At 49.8% G+C, this 25,684-nt stretch overlaps 2 protein-coding genes across 2 annotated transcripts; both read left to right on the plus strand.

The window, feature by feature from the left end:
- Window positions 1-6,831: 6,831 nt before the first annotated feature.
- Window positions 6,832-9,736, plus strand: NEIL2 (nei like DNA glycosylase 2). The gene is made up of 4 exons (XM_054291706.1): window positions 6,832-6,969; window positions 7,700-8,031; window positions 8,877-9,073; window positions 9,420-9,736. Exons 1-4 carry the CDS (start codon window positions 6,832-6,834, stop codon window positions 9,734-9,736), a joined length of 984 nt encoding a protein of 327 aa, XP_054147681.1.
- A 2,086-nt stretch (window positions 9,737-11,822) lies between these two features.
- Window positions 11,823-25,664, plus strand: FDFT1 (farnesyl-diphosphate farnesyltransferase 1). The gene is made up of 8 exons (XM_054291728.1): window positions 11,823-11,966; window positions 12,904-13,001; window positions 17,359-17,542; window positions 20,065-20,193; window positions 20,589-20,780; window positions 21,361-21,537; window positions 21,754-21,906; window positions 25,156-25,664. The coding sequence occupies exons 1-8, from the start codon at window positions 11,865-11,867 to the stop codon at window positions 25,375-25,377; spliced, it is 1,257 nt and encodes a 418-aa protein (XP_054147703.1). The 5' UTR covers window positions 11,823-11,864; the 3' UTR covers window positions 25,378-25,664.
- The last annotated feature ends 20 nt before the right edge of the window (window positions 25,665-25,684 follow it).

A 25,684-nucleotide genomic window follows, 5' to 3' on the forward strand; every position in this document is an offset into this window, starting at 1 on the left:
GCAAGAGAAGCACAACTCCATTAAACAAGACTCGACTGTTTGCTTGTCCATAAGGCTCTCAGCTACCAGGGAATCCTGGCAAATGGAGTTGGAAGAGATGCAAAGAGCAAGACTCATTCCCTTTTCCCAAAGGGATCAATCCTGCCTAATCCAGCCCTGACTGCTCTGCCTCTGGTTTAACAAACTCAAACTCCAGCAGGGCAGATGCCACAGCTCCCCTGGGCAGCCCAAGTGCTTCACCAGATGCTTCCCACGACGTTTGCATCAACATTTCCAAGGAAGGACAGCCTTGCCTGTCCATGCAGAGAGCTCCTGGGAGATTCATCCTGCAAGATTCTTCACCCTGGTTTCTGTCTGCTCCCAAGCTCTGTTACCCTTCTTGCCTTCCCAGCTCCTCTCTTTTCCTTCCCGCATCCAGAACTCGAGTACAGAACTACCAAGTGAAAAATCTCTAAGGGGGATTGTGCAGCCCTCCCAAATGTGCCACCCTCTGCCTCCCACTGTTTAACACTCCCACAAGGAGAGTTCTTCCCCACAAACTAAGGCACGTGACTTGGTGAAGAGGAGAGCCATGGACAGGTTTGAAGCAAAACAATGGCATTGTGTTGTCTTTGCTTGAACTCACCCTTTTCCTCCCTATGGTGTAAAGGCTTCTCTAAGGAGAAGGATTCAACTGGACTGGTCATGACTGGAGAGTCTCCACATTCCCTGTTCTCTCCATAGCTCACATTTGCAGGGTTTTGTAGGGGTGACAGAGCCTCCACACTCCCTAGGGAAAAGCACCATGGCAATGGCGCCATGGGAACAGCTGGGTGGTGTTTGCACCAGTTCCCACTGTTTTGTGGAGCTAATGCAGTGTTTAGCCTCGTTAGTGCTAATTACAGATGAGGGAAAGACATTCATGAAACATGAATACAACGAAATTAAATTCTGTGATTTTGTTCAGGCCTGCTAGGCTTTAGAGAAAAGGCCAGAAATAGCCCTGAAAAAAATGAATTTGAGGTGAAAACACAAAGGTGTTTCTCCATTGGCAGGAAGATCTTTAGCCAAACTCCTCCTTAAGTAAATCCCTTTTGTAAATGGCAGTGGAGCCCTCCTGGGAGCTGGCTGTGAAATCCTGGCCATAACACCACAAAATGCCACGTGGCTCATGCCAACTTTTGAGGGATCCAGAACTACCCTGGAAAGCCCCAAGAGGGAGTGGAGCCTCCTGATAAGGATTAAAAGTCCAGACCAACCACAGCCCCATTTCTCCTTCCATCTGGAGGCTCACATTGGTTCTCCCTTCCCTTCCCTATTGCTGTGCTCCTCCTCTTTCCCTCAAAGCCAAATTCCCCAGTGGAATTTTTCTCCTGCCCTTGAAACCCACTCAGAGATGCCAGAAAGAACTCTGCTTATAATGCCAGAAGGAAAAAAATCCCTGCAGAACATATCTGCCTTATGTCCTCTTGGTAGAGATTTATTAACTAGATTTTAGCCTTCCTCAAAGCCTGAAAAGCAATTCTTGAAACAGAGTGAGGAGCATTTAAAAGTCCCTGATAACAGAACAAGACATCTGCTTCCAAAAGGTGAAGCTCTGGAGGGCAGCTTTAAGGGTAGAAGACAACTCTTTAGGGGTAGAAATTAGCTCTTTTGTCCTCCTTTCTGCACCAGAAGCATAAGTTCAGATACACCAGGTTCTGTGGTTCTTTTAAATCACCCAAAACTGTTGTAGAGCTGCTGTTGGCCCAGGAGATTTTGTCTTTTTCAAGCCAGTTCTAGTATCAGGATGGTGAGAGACTGATCTCAGATGAGCATCACCATTTCAAGTGGGGTACAAACACACCATAATTGATGGGTCCCCTTCTTTAGGGCTTCTAAAGATCAAATTACAGAATAATTTAACTTAGAAGGGACAAGATCATGTCTCTCAAGGCCTTGTTCAGGCAACTTTTGAATATTCCCAAGGATGGAAATCCCAGCACCTCTCTGGGTTCCTGTTCCAGTGTTTGACTGCTCTCATGCTGGAAATGTTTTCCCAAGAATCACTGGCAAATTAATTACTGTCATTTGGGGATTCCCGTGTAAGGAGTCATTGTGGGAGGTTGAACATGGTTTCCAAGGCCAGGAATCACTCAGAGCCACGTCTTGCAAGGATGGCCAATGCAGGATGACAAACTCCAGAGGTGACAGACCAAGGGATACTCACAGGACAAGAGGATTAAAGTGCTGCCACTGTCAGTTCACTCAGCTCCTTCCAGCAAGAGGAGCTAATAACAAAATTACAGGTTCCACCTGAGCTCTGCTTCCCTGCCTGTGATGGGGGAGGCAGTTAGAGCCTGCTTTGGTAATGAATTAGATACAATTATTAGAGATCCATTAAAGCAAAGTAATTACTGATTTTATTATTGCTTTCATTGCTGGAGAACCTCATGAGACCCATACCAGGTCCTACACAAATACAGGACCAAGAACTATCCCTTCTCTGAGGAGCAAGAGGGAAGGGCCCACTCCTGCAAAACACCTCAGCACATATAAAACTGCATTTGTGGGATTTGTTCCCCTTGAGATCACCCCTAATCAGGAAAATTTTGATGCTGAAGAGTTTATAGCACAAGGTTTGGCTGTGTCAAACCAGACCTTGGCACTGGCCCAGTGGCCACCAAAGTGAGATGGGCAGATGAGAACCAGGACAGGGAGCCAAGAAAGGTCATTTAACCACTTCTAAACGTCTTTGCTCTTTGTGGAAGGGCATTGTCTTGATTCACTTCAGTTATTCTCTGTAAATCGATCAGACAAGATGCACAGATCACTTGCAATCTTATGGGCTTGGATGGAGAGGGTGCAATCAGGAGGAGCTCAGGAATATTGCAAGGGAGCTTTAAAACCAATCAACAACTCTCAATGTAACATTGAAACTGTGACTATGTCAGGGGTGGTGTTTTGTTTTGCCTTTTTTTTTTTCTCCCCATGTATAAAGTTTGAAGCTTCTCAGGTCATCTGGGAAGGTCTCGTGGAAACAAACACTTATTTGTAAAGGGGAGAGGGAAACCAACCAACTGAACAAGCTGTAATTATTTAAAGATGTAAAAAAATATCTATTATGAAGTAGTATGGCTACCAATCCACGTAACTTCTACACCTTTAGAACTAATGGAAATAAAACAATGATAATAAAACCAGAAGGTTTGTGCTTGATTCTGTCTACCCTCATAGGCTTCTTGGAGAGGGCAGGGGGTAAATGATGAAATACTGAAAACATGAAATGCACCTGGAGGAGAAATGGTGAAGTGGGTCCTGTCCCAGAGAGCTCACAATTAAAAAATTACAAGGAATTTAAAGTCAGAAAAGATGAGATCGGATTTCTCAGAGCTCTGTTCAGTCAAGTTTTGAATATATCCCAAGATGGAAACCTCACCACCTCTCTGGGTTCCTGTTCAGTGTCTGACCACCCTCATGGTGGAAATGTTTTCTGAAATCATAAAATGTGAAGATGTTGGAAGGAACCTTAAAGCTCACCTAGTCCCAACCCCTGCCATGGGCAGGGACAACTTCCACTAGACCAGTCTGTTCAAGGACTTTTTAACCTGGCCTTTAACACTTCCAGGGATTGGGCAGCCACAACCACCTTTGGCAGCCTGTTCCAGTGTCTCAAAGTTAATAATTTCTGACGACCCTCAAAGTTAATAATTTCTTCCTAATATCTAATCTAAATTTCCCCTCCTTCAACTTGCACCCATTACTCCTTGTCCTATATAAAAATTTCTATTTAATAAATATTAGGTAATTAATGAGAACAAAAATCTTTGTTGCCTAGACCTGGTAATTCCCAAGCAATGAGTCATTGTAGGAAAATCAATGTTGAGCCACACAGAGGCTATACAGTCCTACAATCCTACATGTAGGATTTGGGATGGCAAACACAGGGTAAAGAACTGAGAGGTGACAGACCCAGCTTGGAGCAACTCAAAGCCGGGCTGGACAGGACTTGCAGCAACCTGGTGGAGCAGAAGGTGTCCCTGCCCATGGCAGAGAGGTGGAACTGGATCTCTAAGGTTCCTTCCAACCCAAACCAATCTGTGGCTATGATTTTAATATAAATGAGGAAAAGCTGCTGAACACAGCAGAGAGGGGAAAAACCCTTGAGGACACTTAAAAACCATCATGATTCAGATGTTTGGTCTTCTCACTGAATTTTACTCGGCAGGCCTTGTTCAGCCTGAGTGCTTCCAGCTGAACTCAGAGACAACAGCCGGCAGCTGAAACCAGGCTGTCAGCCAGGGCTGTGCCGTGAAAAACGCCAATCACTTGTTTTTAAGATGTGCTGAGCCACCTCCCACTCTGCGGGGGCACAGCCCTGCTCTGAGCACCCAATCACCCTGCCAGGTACTGCCCAGCTTCCCGCCCAGCCCAACCAGTTCACAAACCGGCACAGCTGGGGGGGTGAGTGAGCTCAGCACCTGGAACCGCCCATCCCTGCCCCAGCAGCCAACTGGGGAGCTCCCCTGCTTTTTGGGGAGGGGAGGGAGGATCTTCCTCCCTTTTAAAGAAGTGGGTGGAAGGGCTTTGGTTGTGCCCAGTCCTGTTGAGGGTGGGTAGAGATACAGGAAGGGCTGTGAGGAGTAAAGGAGAGGTAATGAAGTGGGGGGGGGGGGGAAGGCTGCCCAGCCTGCTCCCCAAATGGATGCACACGGTGGGCATGGGGAGAGCAGTGCATGAGAGCTGGATGCGGGAATGTGGGGCTTGGGGGAAAAGCAGTGGGTGCCTTCACTGCCCTGGGGTGGTGTGGGTGAGAATGGAGTGGGAAATCAATGCCTGTTTTCTGATGGTGTCTGCAAAATGATGCTTGGTTGAATGTGAGAAGATAGAGAGCTCTGCACCCCCCTGAGTGCATGTGGAGGGTCAGAGCTGTGCCTTGAAGTCGCTGCAGGAGCCTTGCCCAGGGGTGTAAGGTCACAGGGAGCCTTCCTGCAATCCCTGGGTGCAGGCAGAGCTGGGGTGAGCTGCCTGAGCTTGTCCTTGCTCTGTTCTGCTGTGGGTGCTGGGCCTTTGTCTGGGCACAAGGACTGGGAATGAGCCCATACAGGGGGAGGGTTTGTCCTGGAGGCCTGGCTGCCTGCCCCAGAGCTGCAGAAGCACCAGCTCAGGTACCATGCTCATGGTGAGATGGGTGTCGTGCCCTGCAGAGGGCTGGGGATGGTTTTCCTCATCTTCCTCCTTGGAAGGGGGAGTGCTGTGGATGAGACTGAAATGGATCTAGAGTAAAAATGTGAAATAAGGAGGTACATAGAGATAAGGGAATCAGGTACAAGGGATAAGGAGGGCAGATGCTGGTGGTTCTGATGTGTTGGGGAACAGGGCAGTTTTTCCTTTTGAGGAGGAGTGTTCCTTTGCTGTCAGACAGGCTACAGCTGGGGTAGTGTGAGCATTAACACCTTAGAGAGCTCCCAGCACTTCCAAGGAGCTGTGGAGAGCTGACTTAGCAGCAGTCAGGGCTCTGCAGGTGATGAACTTCCCTGGGATGTGAGCTCTGGGCTCACAGGGCTGTCCTGGCATTCAATCTGTGAAGCCAGTGCCTGGATAGTCAGGGCAGACTCCTTGTGCCCAGCTGTTTCCAGGGATCCAAACTGCTGCTGGTGCCTTTGGCAGCAGAAGCATCTCTTTAGCTGCCTCTTGTTAAACATAATGTGCAGATTTTTTCAATAAAACTGGAGTAGGCCTGTGAATAATCATTACATGCCCTTGAAGTCAGAGGACTAAAGCTCAGTCTTTTACCCTTGCCAAATCTAGATTTGATGACTACTTACTATCTGTACCTCGATCTAAGACATTAAATTAATGTTCCCTAACATGTTTTCCTCTTGAGGCCTTCCAAAAGGAATTTGGTTTGTGCTCCAGCACAGGAATGGCTGGCATGAGGTGGGAATGGCTCTTCTGGCGGGGGACCCCAGGATTGCTGTTGATTTTCTCATCAAGCTGTCTCATAGCTGTGCCAGGTGCCTCAGATTCCTTCACTGAGTGCTGTGGAGCTTGAAGCTGAGCCTCTGATCAGTGCTGGGCTCTGGGATTAGTCTGCAGCGAGAACTGGCACTGTGGGATGAAAGCCAAGCTGAGCTTTCCTTGCACACCCACAGCCAGCAGGAGTCCTCAGAAGAACTGCAAGGAACTGGGGCTTCATGCCAGAAATAACTCCTCATGTATTGGTGTGACTTCCTGGAAGGAGCTGCGAGATGATGCTGCCTCATCTCCCCCTCATCCAGAGCCTTCTGCTCCCAGATGCTCTTAGCAGAGTGCAGGAATGCTCCCCAACTGGTTCCATGCCATTGCAGTCAGTGGGGCAAGCAGTGGGTAAAGCCAGGGGTGGGGATGTTCTAATTCCAGGGCTGATCTTCCCATGGGAGCAGCACTTCCCGTGGTGTATGGGGAAAAAGATGGGTCACTTGCCTGTGCTGGTTCCGGGTCACTAATCACAAAATTACAGAATGGAATGGCTTGAAGGGAACTTAAAGATCATCTACTTCCATCCCCATGCCCAGTGATGTGGGCAGGGAAACCTCTCACTGCCCCAGGAAAAAAAGGACTTTGAAAGATTCCCCAGGCCAAATTCCTACTTGCAGCATGAAATCTGCCATTGGAGTATGTTATTCAGGGCTGTGTTAGATTAAATTATATATATCCACTAGGATGAGAACTCATCCTCCTCCTTGGTCCCATTTATCTTCATAGATTTTACCATAGGAACTTAAGGAGGAAAATGAGGAGAATGTTTTGTGTATTTCTGAGTTGCAGCTTCCCTTCAAGTCTAGGGCAGAGTGTGACAAGGACCTGCTAATCCCCCTGCAGCTGCTGGAGATGCCAGAGGGACCTTCAGTGAGGAAGTTCCAGCTGCTGACCTCCCATTTTGTGGGACAAGTGGTGGCCAAGGTGGGGGGAAGCAGCAGGAAGCTCAGTGTGAATGACCTGAATGCCCTGAGGCTCCAGGACTCCCAGGTGAGTTGAATTTACAGATCCATGACAAGTCTGAGGGCAGAAATCACCATTGCCCCACACCTGGGTGACAGAAGGTGCAGAACCTGTGAATGTTTCCCTGAGGGTTTCACCTGGCTAAGTTGAGATGTCTGTGCTGTGGGTACTTGTCAGAAGTCACACCGGGTCAGTCCTGCTGGGGCTTCACTGGCCTGACACCTCCAGATGATGATTTGGACCTGACTGGCCAAAGCCTGGTGCAGCCTCACCTCTGATTAAAGGTGTGGAGCAAAATTAAAAGCACAAAATGTGCCTAGCACAAAGTGGAAAGAGGAATCAGAAGTGATGATGACCAATTTCAAACCCCTGATGGGAATCCCTGTGAGGGATTCAGAATTGAGTGGCATCTAAACACCTTGTGCTTCAGGCAGGCAAAGAAAGGAATCTGCAAGGATGACCCCAGCTCTGATGGGAGTGGCTTGGATGCTGATGAATCCCATGTTCAGGGTGGGCTGATGTGCACTCTAATAGAGGTTATAACAAATAAGTCACTTGTATGGAAACTGCCAGAGATTTTATCCCTGGAAGTGTTCAAAAACAGGTTGGATGAAGGCTGAGCAACCTGGTCTAGTGGAGGTTGTCCCTGCCAGTGGATGGGGGCTTGGAATGAGATGAGCTTTAAGGTCCATTCAAACTCTTTCTAGAATGTTATGATCCTTTATGGATCATCAGCACATCCCACCTCTTTTCTCAGGTTCATGGGAAGAATTTGTACCTGGCATTTGTGGCAGCTGAAGGTCCTGTTGGGCCAACTGCAGAAGAGACAGCGCTGCAAAGAGAGGCTGGTTGTGAGGCACACTGTCCTGCCCAGGGACAGCAGGGACAGGCTGGTGTTCCACATCCCCATTCCCAAGATGAGGAGCTGCAGGAAGCCCAGAACTCAAGATCTGAAGCCCCAGAGGCAGCAGAGGGTCGGGGCAATTGGCTGCGCATCCACTTTGGCATGTTCGGCAGCGTCCGCGCAAACGAGTTCTCGAGGGCAAGCAGAGCCAACAAAAGGGGGGACTGGAAGGATCCTGTGCCCAGGTATTTCCTCTTTTCTCCCAAGCCAAATCTGTGTGGGAATGCTCTTAGCCTTGATTTTCTCTGATAATTTTTAAGGTATGAGTAAATGTGGGGTGTGCTCAAGCAGAGAATCCACAGTGGAATTGTAGGATGCAGTTGTCTGGGGATTTTAGTACCAGCTCTGCTAAGATTTTTATCTTGAAGAGAGAAATTTTGGGATGCCAGGCTGAATCATGCCCTAAAAATGCCAATTTCTCCCAGTTAGGTGTTTTTAAAAAAGTCTTAGATAAATAACAAACATCTCATACACCTGGAGTCACAGGCTGGAGTGATGCTGTAAGGGACAGCAGTGAATTGAAACCATGGGTGTGGTTTGTGTCCTGTATCCCACTGGAATTGTACAGAGCAAGGGGGAACAGCTTCCCAGAGAAGCTGTGGCTGCTCTGGAAGTTTCCAAGGGCAGGCTTGGAGCAACCTGGGGTGGGGGAAGGTGTCCCTGCCCATGGCAGAGGGTGGCCCAAGATGATCTTTGAGTTCTCTTCCAACCCAAAACATTCTATGATTCTGTTAATTTTTTTGAAGGATGACTTTATTTCTATGCAAGTATTTTTAGACACCGTTTTTTGTGATCATTTAAACATCCATTTCTCTGATTTGTGTACTGTCCTGCTGAAGGCTTTGCCAACCAGGGTCACAGGGCAGCAGCAGGAAAAACTTTCCGCCAGCTGTGTGGGTTCACCACCAAGCTTCATGGCTGCAGTTGTTAAAGATGCTGCCTTGCCTTGAGACAGTGGCCAGCTGCAGAGTATAACAAGTAGTTCAGAGATGTTTCTGATGAGAAAATCCAACTTCTCTGCTTCTCCCAGGCTGGTTCTGCACTTTGAGAGCGGAGGCTTCCTTGTTTTCTACAACTGCCGGATGCTCTGGTGCTCCTCTCCCAGGGCTGATCCTGCTTCTGACATCTTGTCTGTGGAATTCCACCGAGGCCGGGCGCTGCGTGCCCTCCGTGCACCCGATCCTGTCTGCTACACCCTCCTAGACCAAAGATATTTTTCAGGGCTGGGTGAGTTCCAGGGAATAGGGGCAGAAGGAGAAATGGAGGAAGGTGGGTGGGATGTCCACAGATGCAGAAGTGCATGTCTAGGTGGTTTTCTCTTTAGCTAAGAGTTTCTGGTTGATCCAGCTGAGGGCATGTTATCATCTTCAAGGTCTGTAACAACAGTAGAGGGAAGAGAACCTCTTCCAGTTGAATCTCAGCTCTAAGTCTACTCTTTGGATGCCACTGCTGGTACAGGGAGTGGTGTTGCTGGCTGTGCTCCTTGAGGCAGAAATCCCAAGTTAGAGCCAGCAGCCTGCATTACCTTGATTAGAAATATCCTTACTGTCTCCTTGTTTCTGACCCCTCCCAGGAAACATCATCAAGAACGAGATCCTGTACCTGGCCAGGATCCACCCACTAACACCAGGCTCCCTCTTGGCTCTCTCAGATCTGGAGCATCTCCTGGACTGCGCCCTTCAGTTCAGCTCTGAGTGGCTGCACAACAAACTGCGAGGCCAAGGGCTGCACCCCCAGGTGTACCAGAAGGAGCAGTGTCCCCTGGGACATCCCCTGATGAAGGGCACTTTTGGACCCTCGGGTGGCTTCAAGAGACTGACGTGGTGGTGCCCTCAGTGCCAGCCTGAGCTGCTGCCAGGGGATGGGGACCCTTCCCCAGTCACTGGGTGATCTGTCCTGCAGGGTGCTGGGTGGTCTCTGATCCATGTTCCTCGTTGTGCTAGAAGATCTCTATGGTTTCTTTTAGGCTGTTGAGTTTGCCCTTAAGGAGTTGGCAGATTTAAGTGCTCAGTGGAGGTCTCAGGTTCCCTGAGTGGCTGCATAAAGGAAAAAGTGGCTGTTCATGGGGGTTTTTGTCACAGTGTAAAGAGTTTGACCAGGTCTGAGGTGCATTGGTCACCCTGTTCAGGTGGCAGTGGATGGGAAGTGTAAAGGGTTGAGCAGGGGATTGCTGTGGTCTGAAGTGACCCTGTCCCTTGACCCCGGAGGAGTCAGCAAAACAGAGGATATCCCTCTGCCTAAGCAGCTTGATTAATTAGGAATTAAATAATCCTGCCTCTGTTTGGAGCTGAATACCTGTGTGCTGGGCTGTGAATGGGTGTGGTTAAACATGAGGGGCTGCTCCCATGTAATCTGGCAGGAACAGCTCCCTCCTCCTTCCACATCAGCTTGTACAAAATATATGTCAGCAGTGCTTGGTGGAGCTCATCTCAAAGCGCCCACAGGATTCAGCTTTGTGGCAAACTGCCAATTCCAGATCTTGCTGTAAAAATTTAAAAAAATTACAGCGTGTGGCAGTGTTGCATAAATCTCAGGCTCTCCAAGGAAACCTGAAAGCAGAAAGGTTTGGAAATAGAGCTGTGTTTCTGCACTAGGTGGGAACTGCTGCTATCCTCTCTCCCTGGATTTATTTTAATAATAAGTTGTTGACTTGAACAAAACAATAAAAGCTGGAATTAGAATCAATGATGTTCATCTCAAGTGTGTCCTTTCTGGCAGTTTCTTGGTTAGAAACTGGGGTGTACATGGAAATTCCAGCTGCCTGAAATTGGTTAACAGCAGCCTGTTGAGGATGGTACCAGTGATTTTCCTTAGCTGTGTAAGTGGTCTCATTAATGGGAACTGGATTTAAAGATAGATTGCAAATCAGCTGGGAATGCTGGAGGTAAACACCTCTGCTGTAGGCAGCTGCTTCCTAGGCAAGGCTTGCACAGCTTCTCCCTTGGGAACTGCAACACCTTAGAGAATGGTTGCAGGTTATGGGATTGCTGAATAAACGAATTAATGGGGTTATGGAACCAAGGAAAGTGTTTAATGTCCCTTCTGCAGAGTGTTGGCCAAGTGCCTGTCCAAAACAAAGAATCATAGAATAACCTGAATTGGAAGGGACCCACAATGATGATCAAAGCCCAAGTTCTGGAAGAAAACCACTCACAAAAAAGAACCCCAAAAGCTGAATCTTGCACTTTGAAGGATATGAGGATGGAGCTGGGTATGTGTTGGGTTCTCAGCACATACCCAGGAAGGGTATGGACTGTGGAAGCGAGTCCAGAGGAGGCCATGGAGGTGCTCTAACGGCTGGAGCCCCTCTGTGATGGAGGCAGGCTCAGAGCTGGGGGTGTCCAGCTTGGAGAAGGCTCCAGGGAGATCTCAGAGCCCTTTTCAGTGCCTAAAGGGGCTCAGGAGGGCTGGAAAAGGACTTTGGACAAGGGGGAATGGCTTCCTACTGCCAGAGCACGGGGTTAGATGGGATACGGGGAAGGAATTCCTCCCTGTGAGGAGGAGGTGGGAGCTGGGATGGAACTCCTGGAGAAGCTGTGGCTTCTCCACCCCTGAAAGTGTCCAAGGCCAGGCTGGACGGGGCTTGGAGCAACCTGGGATAGTGGAAGGTGTCCCTGCCATGGCAGGAGGTTGGAACTGGAAGGTTTTTCACGCCCCCTTCCCACGCCAACCCTCCCACGCCTCCATGGCGGCTCCGCTCCCCTCACGCTCACACGAGGGGGTTCGGGGCCGCCGATTCCTTCCCGCTCCGCCTGTGCCGACGCGCGCCTCAGCCAATCAGCGCCCGCCGCCGGCCGTCACACCAGTCGCGACGTTTCCCTATTGGCTGGCGCTGCCCTGGTGCGAGCGCGCCTTCGCCAATCGGCGCCGCGCCCGCCCCACCGAGCGATGTGCCGAGCGCTGTGATTGGCTGCGGGGCGGGGCTGGAGCGGCCCCGCCCGTGCCCGGTTAAGCGGCGGGCGGGGGGGGCGGCGGGAGCGCGCGGCGTCGGCGGCGGCGGGGTCTGAGTGCGGCCCCCATGGAGCTGCTACGGAAATGGCTGGGCCACCCCGAGGACATCTACAACCTGCTCCGCTTCAAGATGGGCGGCTACCGCGCCGTCATGCCGCGGATGGACACGGTGAGCGGGCGGCGGGAAGCGCTTCGCTGTCGCCGGTGCGCGGTGCTCCCGGTGGGGAGCTGGGCACGGGAGGAGGAGGAGGAGGTGGGAGGCACTGTCATGTCCGGGCGCGGATACGGTGTTGCCATGGGTGACCATCCCACATCCAGCTTGTATAGGACTTTGCCTGGCTTTGTGCGCCTTGTGTGCGCCTCGGTGCTTCCCGGTTGTACCAGCTCCGGGCATCCTATTGCATTGCCCCTACTGTGTGTGCATCTTACCGGTTTCGGGCATTCCACCGGTTCCGGGCATCCTGTGCATTGGTGCATCCCACCGGCACCAAGCATCCCTGCTTTGCCCGGTGCCGGTACCCTGCGAGCTTCCCACCAGCTCCGAGCATCCCTTGCATTGCTCGGTGCCGGACATCGCAGAGCCCCGGTGCTACCGGAGCATCCCGCAGCTCCAGGCATCCCTTGCATCGCTCAGTGCCGGTATCCTGCCAGCATCCCACTGACTCCGAGCATCTCACGTTTCCCATGCATTTCTCATTGCCCATACCCGCATTCATCCCCCCAGCTCCGAGCATCCCTTGCACCGCTCGGTGCCTGTACCCTGCGCGCATCCCCGGTTTGCTCCGGACACCGCACGGCCCCGGCGCTCTCCGTACATGGCAGCGTGTCCGGCCGCGGCACGGGGCGGGTTAAGGGGCGGGTTTCGGGCCTGGGGCGGAGCGGAGCGGCCGCAGCCCCCCAATGCTGCCGCCCCCATGGCGGCCGGCTCCCGGGCCGTGTCCGTGCTCCGGCGGACACTGACGCTGTCCCCGCCGCGGAAACCCCCGCGGGCAGCGGGACAGCGGCGGGGACAGCAGCAGCAGCAGCGGTGCGGAGCCCCCCCGGCCCCACCGCCCGCCGCCGTCCCCCGGTTCCAACCCGCGGCCCCCGGCCCGCTCTGCCCTCAGGACTCGCTGGGATGTGGCCTCCGAACCTGCTACCGATACCTCAACCAGACCAGCCGCAGCTTCGCCGCCGTCATCCAGGCTCTGGATGGAGAGCTGCGGTGAGCGGGGGACACCGGGGAGGGGTGCGGTGACCGCCGGCAGGGCGGGGATTTTGGGGGGTGGTGGGTGGGGTGACATCCCAATGCTGGGGATCTTCGGGAGGGGGTGGGTGCAGCTTTCCCCCGAACCCGTTGGTGATGGTGGGATAAATCTCCTCCCTGGGAGGTGGTGATGGAGGTGATGGTGAGGATAAATCTCCTCCCTGAGTGGTACAGTGCCACCCCAACACTGGGCATCCCAGGGAACTTAGTGGCCCCCCAGTTTCAGGCCTCCCCAGGAGCTGGTGGGTGTGATGTCCTCCATAATACCAGAGCTGAGCCCATACAGTACCTACCCCCAAACTCCATATTTCTCTAGTGGAGCTGCTGGGACACGCTCCCTCTCCCATCAGGAGCTGACTGGGCTCACTCAGCTCAGCCCCACCCCGTGCAGCAGGACGTGGGGATTTTCACGTCCCAGCTGGCTGTGCCACATCCCCCCTCTGCATCACATCCCTCCCCAAACTGTGTCTCTGGGCTCAGCCTGTGGCCAGCAGGCTGTTAAACACAGGGCCTGGCACTGTGCCCCGTGTGACACCCTGGGAATGTGTCCTGGCACTGCTGAGCTGGACAAAGGCTGGAGGGAGGAGGTGAGGAAAAACCTGGGGCTGACCAAGGGTCTGGGTTTTGCCTGGGAGGTGCTTTTGGAAGCAGCTGCCTCAAAACCTGTGCATTTATCACAGCAGGTTTGTTGCACACCCATTTTTTGCTGTGCAGATTTTGCTGCCTTGTGCAGAAAAGCTTCAGACAGGAATAGTAACAGAGGATGTAAATAAAGCTCAGCTGGCCAGGGAGCCTCATGCCATGTAATTATTTTCCATATATATAATTCCCTATATTCATGTAACAATTACTGATTTCAGTTTTTAAATCCCCAGTTAATCCCAAGATGGGTTGATGATCAAATTTAGGGGTTCTGGAAGTTGTTCCAGACACATCTGATGGCTCTGATCTGAGCTGTTGCAGGCACTACCCCAAACACTGTGTGATCTGTGGGGTTTCTGAGCCCTGGTTTGGCATTTTGGATGGTGCCCCATAACTGTGTCCAGTGTTTATGAAATGGTGTTTGCAGCCTGGTTGACAGGAAAGGCAGAGAAGTTCAGTGGTTTGGCTGAAATTACATGGAAAAGTACAAGTAGGGCCAAGAATTAAGTTTTTTATTTTCCATGTTTTTTCTGTGCAGGAATTAAGAAAAAAAATTAAGAAAACACTATGAAACCTGTTAGCAATGTGTCTGCCCTATGCTTGCCTCAAATTTCCTGCAGTTTTCTTGGTGTTTATTGTCATTTAATCCTTGCCTGGCAGCCCTGCAGGAGAATCACCCTTCAGGGCACAGAATTTCTGCTTGGCATCCTAAAAATGCTCTTGCCTGATCTTTGCAACCCAGCTTGGGCAGGGATGGTGGTTGGATTACAGCTGGCTCAGTAGTGGATCAGGAGAGGTTCATTTTCAAAGGATTTCCACCAGAAGATTTAGGGACAAACAAGGGAAATACAAAATAGGGAGGATAGAGAAATAGGTAGAGCCACAGCCTTACAGAAGGAAATAATTTTGCTGGATTAAAAAAGTGCTTGAATTGTTGTTGACCCCATCAGGGAATTCACCTGGGCCCCTGTGGTTACAGACAGGCATCCCAGAAGGGCTGCTGGAGAATGGGGAACTTCTGGAGGAGTGCTTGGGGCAGTGCTTCCCTGGCCAGACAGGATATTGATAGCTGAGTTGAAATGTCTGGTTCCTCTTTCCTGGCTTTTTTTGGCCCCATGAACTACCTGTTTTGCTGGCCAGAGCCTTGTCCAGCTCACTGCTCCATGGTTAGGGTGTTTCTGGGAAGGTGGGAGGCTCAAAACTGCAATTTCATCCACAGCTGAGCCAACAGCATCATAGCTGCTGGTGGAGGAAAAGATTCTGATCCAAGCTCATAGCTCCTCTCCTGGTGATGGAGAGGAGAAGAGGGATGCTCCTGCCTCTCTGACAGGGAGAGAGGAGACCTCCTCACCTGGGCAGAAGGGAGCTGCACCCAGGACAGGGCTGAGCTTGAGCTCTGGAAGATCCAGACTTGTTCTTTCCAAGTGTCTGCTTCCATTTGTGCCATGGGTCTAAATTCAGTATATGATGGAAGCTAGGGAGGCAGGGCACCCTTCCCTGGCCAGACAGGGTATTGGTAGCTGAGCTGAAATGTCTGGTTCCTCCTTCCTGGCTTTTTTTGGCCCCATGAACCACCTGTATTGCTGGCCAGAGCCCTGTCCAGCTCACTGCTCCATGGTTAGGGCGTTTCTGGGAAGGTGGGAGGCTCAAAACTGCAATTTCATCCACAGCTGAGCCAACAGCATCATAACTGCTGGTGGTGGGAAGGAGTTCTGATCCAAGCTCATAGCTCGTCTCCTGGTGATGAAGAGGGGAAGAGGGATGCTCCTGCCTCTCTGCTGCCAGTTCCATGCTCCTGCCTGTCTCTGGAACTCTTCAGGATCTATTCCTGAGGGTTCAGCACAGGCTGTATGTGCTGGCAAGGAGAGAGGAGAGCTCCTCACCTGGGCAGGAGGGAGCTACAGCTGACAGGGCTGAGCTTGAGCTCTGGAAGATCCAGACTTGTTCTTTGCTTCCATTTGTGCCATGGGTCTAAATTCAGTATGTGATGGAAGTTAGGGAGGCAGACAAGGTCTGGATGCAGAATTGGGGTTAAATAAGTGTTTTAACTGTGCTGGGTTCTGGAATTACTGTTGGCTCTTCCCTGGGCATGATGCCCATGTGAGAGGTGCCTCTGGGATGGCATTTTCAGGTTCTGCTCTGCCTTTCTTGGTGGCTCCTGGAAGCAGATTGGAGCCTTGGGCACTTGCATCCTGTTGGATGAACATTTACAGCATGGCTGGAATGGAAAAACTCAGTCATGCAGAGGAACAGGAGCACGAGAACTGCTCATGTGGTGTGACAGAGGTGTTAAATACCCTTCTAATCAAGGAAAAAAAGCCAAATTTGACAGTATTGGCTCTAAGAGCAAGTCAGTTTTCCCTGGATGATTAATCACTGCTTGTACAGGAGTACAACACTGTCACCTGGTAATTAGCATTTAAGCAGATCAAGCTACTTTCCATTTGTTAAACAATTAATAAATGCCTCCTCTCCTTGGCATATATCCCTGTGCTTATGGAGATCTGGGGATTATTTAATATAAATCGTGTTGCAAACAGCATTTCTTGCCATCAGGACTTGGTTTTGTTTGGTTGGTTTTTTTTCTTCAGCTGTAGAAATGTGGAGGCAGGGATGGGGAAGGAAGCAGGGACAGGGAAGGCAGGGGTGGTGGGAGCAGGAGGGGAGGTGGCTCTCAGCAGCTTCCTCCTGGGATATTGGGACACATGGGCTGCCTCCAGTGTCCTGCTTCTGGAGATATAAAGTACAGGTGATTTTGGCTCTTTCTGCCAGTCCTAATATTCCTGTTGCACAGTGTCACCCCTTTATTTACCCCTAAGAAAGGACAGGAATATTTTACCCCAACAGGGTAAAAAGTGTGCAGAGAAGAGGGAATGATGGGGAAAACAACTGATTTTTTTCCCCCTTCCCTATTTGACATTTGCTTTTCCAAATAAGCTGACCTTGGGCTCTGTCCTCTGGGTCCAGGTGAACACTGGCCTTGCTTGCAGCGTTGGATCTTCCCTGCTCAGGGAGCTCACAGGCCTGACCCTTCCCTGATCCACATCTTAGAAACCCCAAAATCATGCTGTAGCTCTCCTCATGAGGGAAAATCCTGGATTTCCTATGGATGACATGAGCATCCCCTTGGATGTCAAGGTCCTGATGCTGCACGAGTTCCACTCCCATCTCTATCAGCCAGACTGGAAGTACACATCTAAAAACACATCTTAGAAACCCTCAAAACCATGCTGTAGTTCCCTGATACACATCTTAGAAACCCCAAAATCATGCTGTAGCTCTCCTCATGAGGGAAAATCCTGGATTTCCTATGGATTCCTGAGGATGACAGGAGCATCCCCTTGGATGTCAAGGTCCCAATGCTGCCCGAGTTCCATCTCTACCAGCCACACTAGAAGTGCACATCTGAGAAACACATCTTAGAAACCCCAGAATCATGCTGTAGTTCCCTGATACACATCTTAGAAACCCCAAAAATATGCTGTAGTTCTCCTCATGAGGGAAAATCCTGGATTTTCCTGCCTGGTATCTTCCAAAGGCACGTGGCAGTGTCACTCTGTGACATGCTGAGCTCAAAGTGCCTCTGCTGAAGGCTCTGTGGTTAATCCCAGCTGGTTGTCCTGCCTCCTGGGCACTCCCAAGTGAAAGTTTACTGTTTTTTCTCCTTTTCCAGCCATGCAGTGTGTATATTCTACCTGGTTCTCCGTGCCCTGGACACTGTAGAGGATGACATGAGCATCCCCTTGGATGTCAAGGTCCCGATGCTGCACGAGTTCCACTCCCATCTCTACCAGCCAGACTGGAAGTACACAGAGAGCAAGGAGAAGGACAGGCAGGTGCTGGAAGACTTCCCAACGGTAAGGCAGCCTCCTCCTTGCCCCTGGTGGCATCTCTGGGTGCCGGGTTGTCTCCACGTGGTGCCTGCAGAGCTTGTTCAGTGCCACAGGTCTTCCCAAGGGCTTCATCACCTGCCTGTGGGGCTGGGTGCCAAGCTGGGGTGAGAAATTCAAACATTGTGCAATGATGTGGGGCAGAGGGGATCTGGCTGTGGAAAAGTTCCAGCCCTTGGAAAGTGGCTTTTTGCCTCCTCTGCTGGAAGAGCAGATGACCATTGACTTACGGAGAGAAATTTGGGGTTGTTACCCAGCACAGTGAATTGTATTTGTGGCGTGTTCTGGTGAAGGAAGGAATGATGAATTTGGCTTGATGTTTTTAGAGGGTTAATTTATGATTATATTATATTACATTACATTACATTATATTATATTATACTATAGAATACAGAAAGGATATTTATAGAATGCTAAAAAGATAATAGTGAAAACTCGTGACTCTTTTCAGAGTCTCGACACAACTTAGCACTGATTGGCCAATGAGTCAAAGCAACTCACACCAGAAACCAATAAAACAATTACTTGTAAATAAACAATCTTTAAACACATTTCATATAAGCAAAAGAAATGTAAATAAGATAATTATTGGGTTTTTTTTCTTCCCTGAGGCTTCTCAGCTTCTCAAGAGAAAAATTTTAGACAAAGAGATTTTTCAAAAAATGTAAATGTAACACCTGTGTGCACAGTGGGAGGTGTCCCTGCCCATGGCTGAGGGTGGAATGAGATGAGCTTTAAGGACCCTTCCTATCCAAACTATTCCATAACTCTGTGATACAAGACAAAAAGCACCCTCATTGTAATTAGTAACAATATTGTGTTGATTTTTTTATTATTGAGCTGATTTTTAGGGTTTTTTCCTTCCCTCTGTTTAAGAAAAAATGTAATAGTTCTGGTGAGGAACATCTCATTTTCAGAGGATGTTCTGTTTTGTTCAGGTTTTTACCATTTTTAATTTATTCTGCCCTTTTCAGGCTTTCCCTAGCAGTGGGAATGGGGTGGTTGTTTGGAGAACTGAGGTGTGTTGGGAGTTTTGATGCTCAGGTTTGAGGTGACTGTGGCTGTAGCCTGCCAGGGGCTGGAGTGCTGTAGGGAATGTGGGTAGAGATACAGTAGATATGTCAGTGGCTTGGCTTTAGAGGAGCTTTTGAGAAGGTGTTTGTGGCGCTTTGCTGTTCTCTCTTGGTGTATATGTTATTTATTTGAGGCAATCTATGTTCAGGTATGATTTTAATAAATTTTTAATATTTTAAAGGAATGTTTTAATAAATATTCTAATAAATATAATTTTATGTAATGTTTTGATCGCTATTGTTTTAATATTTAAAATAATTTTTAATATTTTAATAAATATTAAAATAAATAAATAAATAGAAATAAAAGAAATATAAATAAATAAATACACCCATGCTCAGGTATTATTTTAATAATTTTAGTAATCATAAAATTGTAGAACCATGGAATTGTTGGGTTGGGTGGGACCATAAAGCTCATCCCATTCCATCCCATGCCAAGGCAGGGACACCTTCCACTAGACCAGGTTACTTCAGGCCCTATCCCTGAATTTTTTGGGGGGCATTCACAGCCTCTCTGGGCATGCTCTACCAGTGCCTCACCACCCTTGCAGTGAAAAACTTCTAATAATATTTCCTAGAGGTGCATTTGCAGACTGTGCTGCTCTTTGAAGGGACTGAAGCCACAGAGGCAGAAGCAGAGTGAATACATTTATTTTACAGACAAACCCTTATTGCACAAAACCCCTGGGCTGGCTGCAGTCCCCCACTGATGGAGAATAAAGCTTAGCACAGTGAAACATGATGCTCCACAGTTTTGGGAAAAGAAGGATGCACTTTTTAATATTTTTTTTTTCAGTGTGAGAGTGATGGAGACACTGCAGGTGTCCCTGCCCAAAGCAGGGGGGTTGGAACTAGATTTTCAAGGTCATTTCCAACTCAATCCACTCTGTTATTCCATGATCACGTTACTGGACATGCAGTAGAAGGATTTCACTCTTCCCTCACTGCTTGATGCCTTTCCAGTTGTGCCAAATGTGTGAAGCTAGAGCTGGAGAGGGCTGGGGAGAGCAGAGCACCAGAAACCTCCCACGGGTGTTTTCCCATGGAATGCTCTCAAATTACAGAGGCAAACAGCTCTGTGTACCAAGTGCAGCCAGTTTTGTCCTGCAGCTCCCAGATGATACCAGTCCAAGGCCACAGAGCCTTCCCAAAGATTCTGCTGTGTCTGATCTCCTGCCAGAGACCGTCCTGTTTAGACTGGGAACAGGCTAAGCCTGGGCTCCAAGGACCTTGAAACAGCTCAGGTTGAGGGAGTTGTCCCAGATCTCCAGCCAGGGCAGGATTAGAGCCTGGTAAACAGTATTTTTCTGATTTGTTTAACAGTATTTTTCTGATTTGTTAATAAATGTTGATCTGTGCTGGTTTTTTTTTTTGCTTCCTGAACACTCTCTTTCTGTTTTTACCACGCTACAGATCTCCATGGAGTTCAGAAAACTGTCCAAGGTCTACCAGGATGTGATTTCAGATATTTGTCAAAAGATGGGTGTTGGGATGGCAGAGTTCTTGGAGAAAAAGGTGGATTCTGAGCATGAGTGGGACAAGGTGAGTCAGCCCAGACAGAGGAATGGACTGAGCTTGAGCAGGGTCATGGAGTTAAGGTTGGAAAAGCCCTCGGAGATCACCAAGCCCAACCATTCCACCAGCACTGCCAAGGCCACCACAGAACTGTGTCCCCAAGTGCCACATCCACAGTTTTTTTTTAAAATTTCCAGGTAGGGCCTCTTTGTATCTGTGAAAGGAGTAGACAGACCATCCCTATTGGGAAAAAATGTTTGTTTTCATGGGAAAGCTGAGACATCCCTGGGAGACCTTGCATCAAATGAACTCTCAATTGCTTTTTGTAAAACTCACTGTGGCAAACAGGCAGCTCTTTGTAACTGCTCCTTTTATCTTGTTTTTTTTCCCTCTCCTTTCCCAACTTGGCACCTCCTTGGCAGTATTGTCACTACGTTGCTGGGCTGGTGGGGATTGGCCTCTCCCGTCTCTTCTCTGCATCAGAGCTGGAAGATTCCATCGTGGGGCAGGACACAGAGCTGGCAAACTCCATGGGCCTCTTCCTGCAGAAAACCAACATCATCCGTGACTACTTGGAGGACCAGATGGAGGGAAGGGAGTTCTGGCCCAGAGAGGTGAGGAAAAACCTCATAAAATTGCTGCTGTTGGCTGTACATCTTCTTGGTAATGACAGTTCTGATGACATCTGTCTGCAGCTCTCTGGTTGCAGATGTGGGGACAAGGTGATGCCACCACACACTGCCAAGAGCTACTTAGGCAGCTCTTTCTCCTCTCTGCTAGGTTTTCTGTAGGAATGAGGGAGAATAAAACTGGCTGGGATCCCAGGAGGGTATCCAAAAAGCTCCTAAAAAGCAGGGTCAGCTCTGCCTGTGCCTGACATGATGTCCAAAAATTTTTCTCCCCCTTTCCTATGTGGCTCAGCTGTCTCACGGGGCATTTCTTGATGTGTGACTCACCTTTTCCTTGCCCTCCCTAGGAAAGATGTGGAGATGAGTTTCATCCTACTTCTTTACCATCTCTTTGTGTGCACCAAGGCCACTGTCACATCCCCACGCCTGCCCCTCCTGCTTTTCTTTATCCCAAGGCTGTTGTGCGGGGGTTTTTTGGTGCTTCTTGTTGCTCTCCCAGACCTGCTGTCTCTCTGATGACATCAATGCACCCCTCCAGCTCAGGAACACTTATCTTGGTGTTTAGGTTTGGAGCAGATATGCCAAGAAGCTCTCAGACCTTGCCAAGCCAGAGAACATCGACGTGGCCGTGCAGTGCCTCAATGAGCTCATCACCAACGCCCTCCACCACGTCCCCGACGTCCTCACCTACCTGTCCCGCCTCAAAAACCAAAGTGTCTTCAACTTCTGCGCTATCCCCCAGGTGAGCTGAGCTTCCAAGTGGTTCCTCACCCTCTGCAGCCGAGCTGGTGAGGAGCTGGAGGTGGAGGAGGTTCTGTGTTGTTGGTTTTTTTGCTTATTTCGTGGCTCCTGCCGTTTCTGCTGTTGTTGAGGTTGTGGCTCCACTTCATGGATGTCACTGTGGACAGGGTGGCTTTCTGGCAAGTTCCTTGCGGTGCAAGTTGCTGTCTCTCCCCAGGTGATGGCCATTGCCACGCTGGCTGCCTGCTACAACAACCAGCAGGTGTTCAGGGGGGTGGTGAAGATCCGCAAGGGCCAGGCCGTCACCCTCATGATGGATGCCACCAACATCCAAGCTGTCAAAGCCATCATGTACCAGTATGTGGAAGAGGTAGGCTCAGCAGTTTGTTTTCAGCCATTTCTGGCTGTTCCTGTCCGTGTTTTTGGGGTGGAGCTGGGAGTACATGGGGATCTGTTCATTCTATCCTTGGCTCAGTGGCAGTGGGGAGTGATGACCCTGATGTGGTTTTGGTCTGAACCAAACTGTGCTTGATGTGTTCCCTTGAATGTTGCCTGGGTCTGAGTGTGTGTTGGGGAGTAGGGACTGGGGCCAGGGGCATCCTGGCCTGGACCAGCACTAGTGTGTCCAGCAGCAGGGCCAGGGCAGTGCCCATCCCCTTGAGCCAATTCTGGGGTCAGTTCTGGGCCACTCACAACACAAAGGACATTGAGGGGCTGGAGCCTGTCCAGAGAAGGGAATGGAGCTGGGGAAGGGGCTGGAGCACCAGGAGTGGCTGGGGGAGCTGGGGAGGGGCACAGCCTGGAGAAAAGGAGGCTCAAGGGGGACCTTATGACTTCCTCCTGACTCCACAGGGTCCTGTGGAGATTAAAAGTTCACGTGGAAAGTCAACTTGTGGGGGGTTTTTGTGGGAAAAAAACACCTCCCCTCCCCAAAACCCAATTCCAGTGAAGGCTATTAAATAAAATAATAGTCTGCAGCAGAGAGACCCCAAACCATGGGTTATTAGAGCTGCCCTTGTGTACTGGCTGATCCCATGGCAAGGGACAGTGACACTGCAGGGCTTTAACCCAGGAGAGGGTCTCTGCTTGAGCCCACCTTGCTCAGACTCCTGCAGAGGAGTATCTCAGAAGGCCATGAGAAGAAAACCCCAAATGCCCCAGAATCAGGTGATGATGTGGCTGTTTCCAGGCAGGAATGTTCCCGCTGGTTTCGGGTGGGCTGTACAGCGAGTGAGGATTGCAGAGTGAAAACCCCTGATCCCAGTAACACCACTGGTCCCTGTAACATCACTGGGGCTCGAGGGTTCGTGTCCAAAGCCATGTGGTCCATGTCCCATCATGGGGAGCCCTCAAGAGGCAGCTTGGCTTAGTGCACTTTCCGAGGGATGTGGGAAAGGGATGGGCCTCTGTGACCGTGTTCAGGGGGAAGAGATGTGGAGCTCACTCCATGTTTCAGAAGGCTGATTTATTATTTTATGATATATATTATATTAAAACTACACTAAAGGAATAGAAGAAAGGGTTTCATCAGAAGGCTGGCTAAGAATAGAAAAAGAAGGTATGATAACAAAGGCTTGTGGCTCGGACAGAGAGTCTGAGCCAGCTGGACTGTGATTGGCCATTAATTAGAAACAACCACATGAGAGCAATCACAGACCCACCTGTTGCATTCCACAGCAGCAGGTAATCAATGTTTACATTTTGTTCCGGAGGCCTCTCAGCTTCTCAGGAAGAAAAATCCTAAGGAAAGGATTTTTCATAAAAAATGTCTGTTCCAGCTGTCCCTTGCTTCACGTCGCTCCACCACCACCATCACTCTTGGCCCTCAAAACTTCAACCTCCTCCCATTTTCCTCCCTTAAACTCCTTGTGCCACCTTGAAATTTGATATCATGTGCTGGCAGCACAGGCCTGGCCGAGAAGAAGGAGGGAGTGCAGTGGGGGCACGGTGAGAAGCCGTGGGAGTTCTGGGCAGGCAGAGCCTGAGATTTTAACCCTTTTCTTGAATAATGGAAACCTTATACATACTGATCCTTCTGGATCTGAATGAGAAGAGAGATAGAGATGAAATGGAGGAGGAAATGGACAAGTGTGATGAAAGTTCGTGCAGGTGAAAGATGTCGGAAGAGTGGAGAAGAATCTTAGGTGGGAGGAGGTGATGGAGTGGCCTTTGGCTGGACTTTTCTTGTATAGCCATGGACAGAACGATGTTTCCTGTGACACAGAGACTGCATCCAGGGGGGAGGCAGTGGCTTGGAGCTGAGAGAGTGCAGTGATGTTATGGGAGAGATGAGCAGAGACAATGGATGAGGAGGTTCGTGGTTGGTGCCCTCGATCTTCAGTGGAGATCTCTTTTTTGAGACCCTTTGGCCCCAGGGGGGGAAATCTGGGGGGGACAGGTGTCCCAAAAGTGAGAGACTGTGCTCTTTTTTGGAACTGGACAAAGCACCCTTAAAAGGAGAACCCTAGAAGCAGCTGTGGTCCATGTGCAGTGGTGAGAGCAGTGGGCATGGAAAGAAGATGTCAGGAATGCAATGATCTCTGGGCAGTGCCACATGTGACAGGAAACACAGGAGGTCTCAACGGTGTTTCCAGGGGAAGCCTATGGCACAAGGAGGACTCCTCACTCCTTGATGAACTGAGAATTGATTATCTAAAGGGTGGTGATGAACCAAGAGTGGGTGATCTGAGGGATGGATGTATTGGAAATTTGGTGGGGGGAGGAGGAAATGTTTTTGGAAGGTTTTAATTTTTTCAGTGTGTTTCTTTTTACATATAGTTGTAGTTTAGTTAATAAAGTTTTCTCTTCTTTATTTCTAAGTGAGGGGCCTGCTGTGCTTATTCCTGGTCACATCTCACAGCAGACACCAGGGAGAATGTATATTTTCATGGGGGGCACTGGCATTGCGCCAGCGTCAAACCATGACAGGGGAGGAGGAAATGTTTTTGGAAGGTTTTAATTTTTTCAGTGTGTTTCTTTCTACATATAGTTGCAGTTTAGTTAATGAAGTTTTCTTTATTTCTAAGTGGGGCCTGCTTTGCCCTATTCCTGGTCACATCTCACAGCAGGCAGCAGGGAGAATGTATTTTCATGGGGGCACTGGCATTGGTGCCAGCATCGAACCATGACAGGGGAGGAGGAAATGTTTTTGGAAGGTTTTCATTTTTCCTGTGTGTTTCTTTTTACATTTAGTTGTAGTTTAGTTAATGAAGTTTTCTCTTCTTTATTTCTAAGTGAGGGGCCTGCTTTGCTTATTCCTGGTCACATCTCACAGCAGACACCAGGGAGAATGTATATTTTCATGGAGGGCACTGGCATTGCGCCAGCGTCAAGCACCCCATGACAGGGGGGGAGGAAATGTTTTTGGAAGGTTTTCATTTTTCCTGTGTGTTTCTTTTTACACATAGTTGTAGTTTAGTAAATAAAGTTTTGTTTATTTCTAAGTGGGGGCCTGCTTTGCTTATTCCTGGTCGCATCTCACAGCAGACACCAGGGTGAGGGTATTCTCATGGGGGCACTGGCGTTGCGCCAGCATCAAACCATGACAGAGCCCTACACAGGGTATTTATTTACATAAATAGGAGCCCTAACTCCTCCTCCCTCCCTCCTCCTGCTGCAGATCTACCAGAAGATGCCGAGCACGGACCCCTCGTGCCGCAGGACGCAGCAGGCGATCGCCGCCATCCGCGCCGCCAGCCTGCCCGCCGGCCCCATGGCCTCCCGCCACCACTACTCGCCCATCTACCTGTCCTGTGCCATGCTGCTGGCTGCCCTGAGCTGGCAGTACCTCAGCACCCTCTCCAAGGCCACCGAGGAGTACGTGCAGGCAGGGGACAACTGAAGGGCACCGCAGGGTGGGGGGATGATGGTGGCAGATGGGTGGCAGGAGGTCACTCGGTTGTGGGGGTGGCCCAGCACTGGGATGGTGACAAGGATGGGACACTGGGGAGCTGCAGCCCCTGAGGTGACAGTGTTGCACTGCTGGACTCCATCCTCACTGCCCTTGCTGGCTGCAAATGCTGACTGGAGTCTCAGTGTTTGGAGTTGAGTGGTTTTTTTTCCCCCATTCTTTCCTGTTTAACTGAATATTTCTGGTGATTTTATTTTTGTTTGTTTTGTTTTTCTTTCCATTAGGATGATTTGAAATA

The sequence above is a fragment of the Melozone crissalis genome, unplaced genomic scaffold, assembly GCF_028551555.1.
Source record: "Melozone crissalis strain CALT ecotype California unplaced genomic scaffold, PUWL_Pcris_2 ptg000106l_1, whole genome shotgun sequence".
In the NCBI taxonomy this organism is placed as follows: domain Eukaryota; kingdom Metazoa; phylum Chordata; class Aves; order Passeriformes; family Passerellidae; genus Melozone; species Melozone crissalis.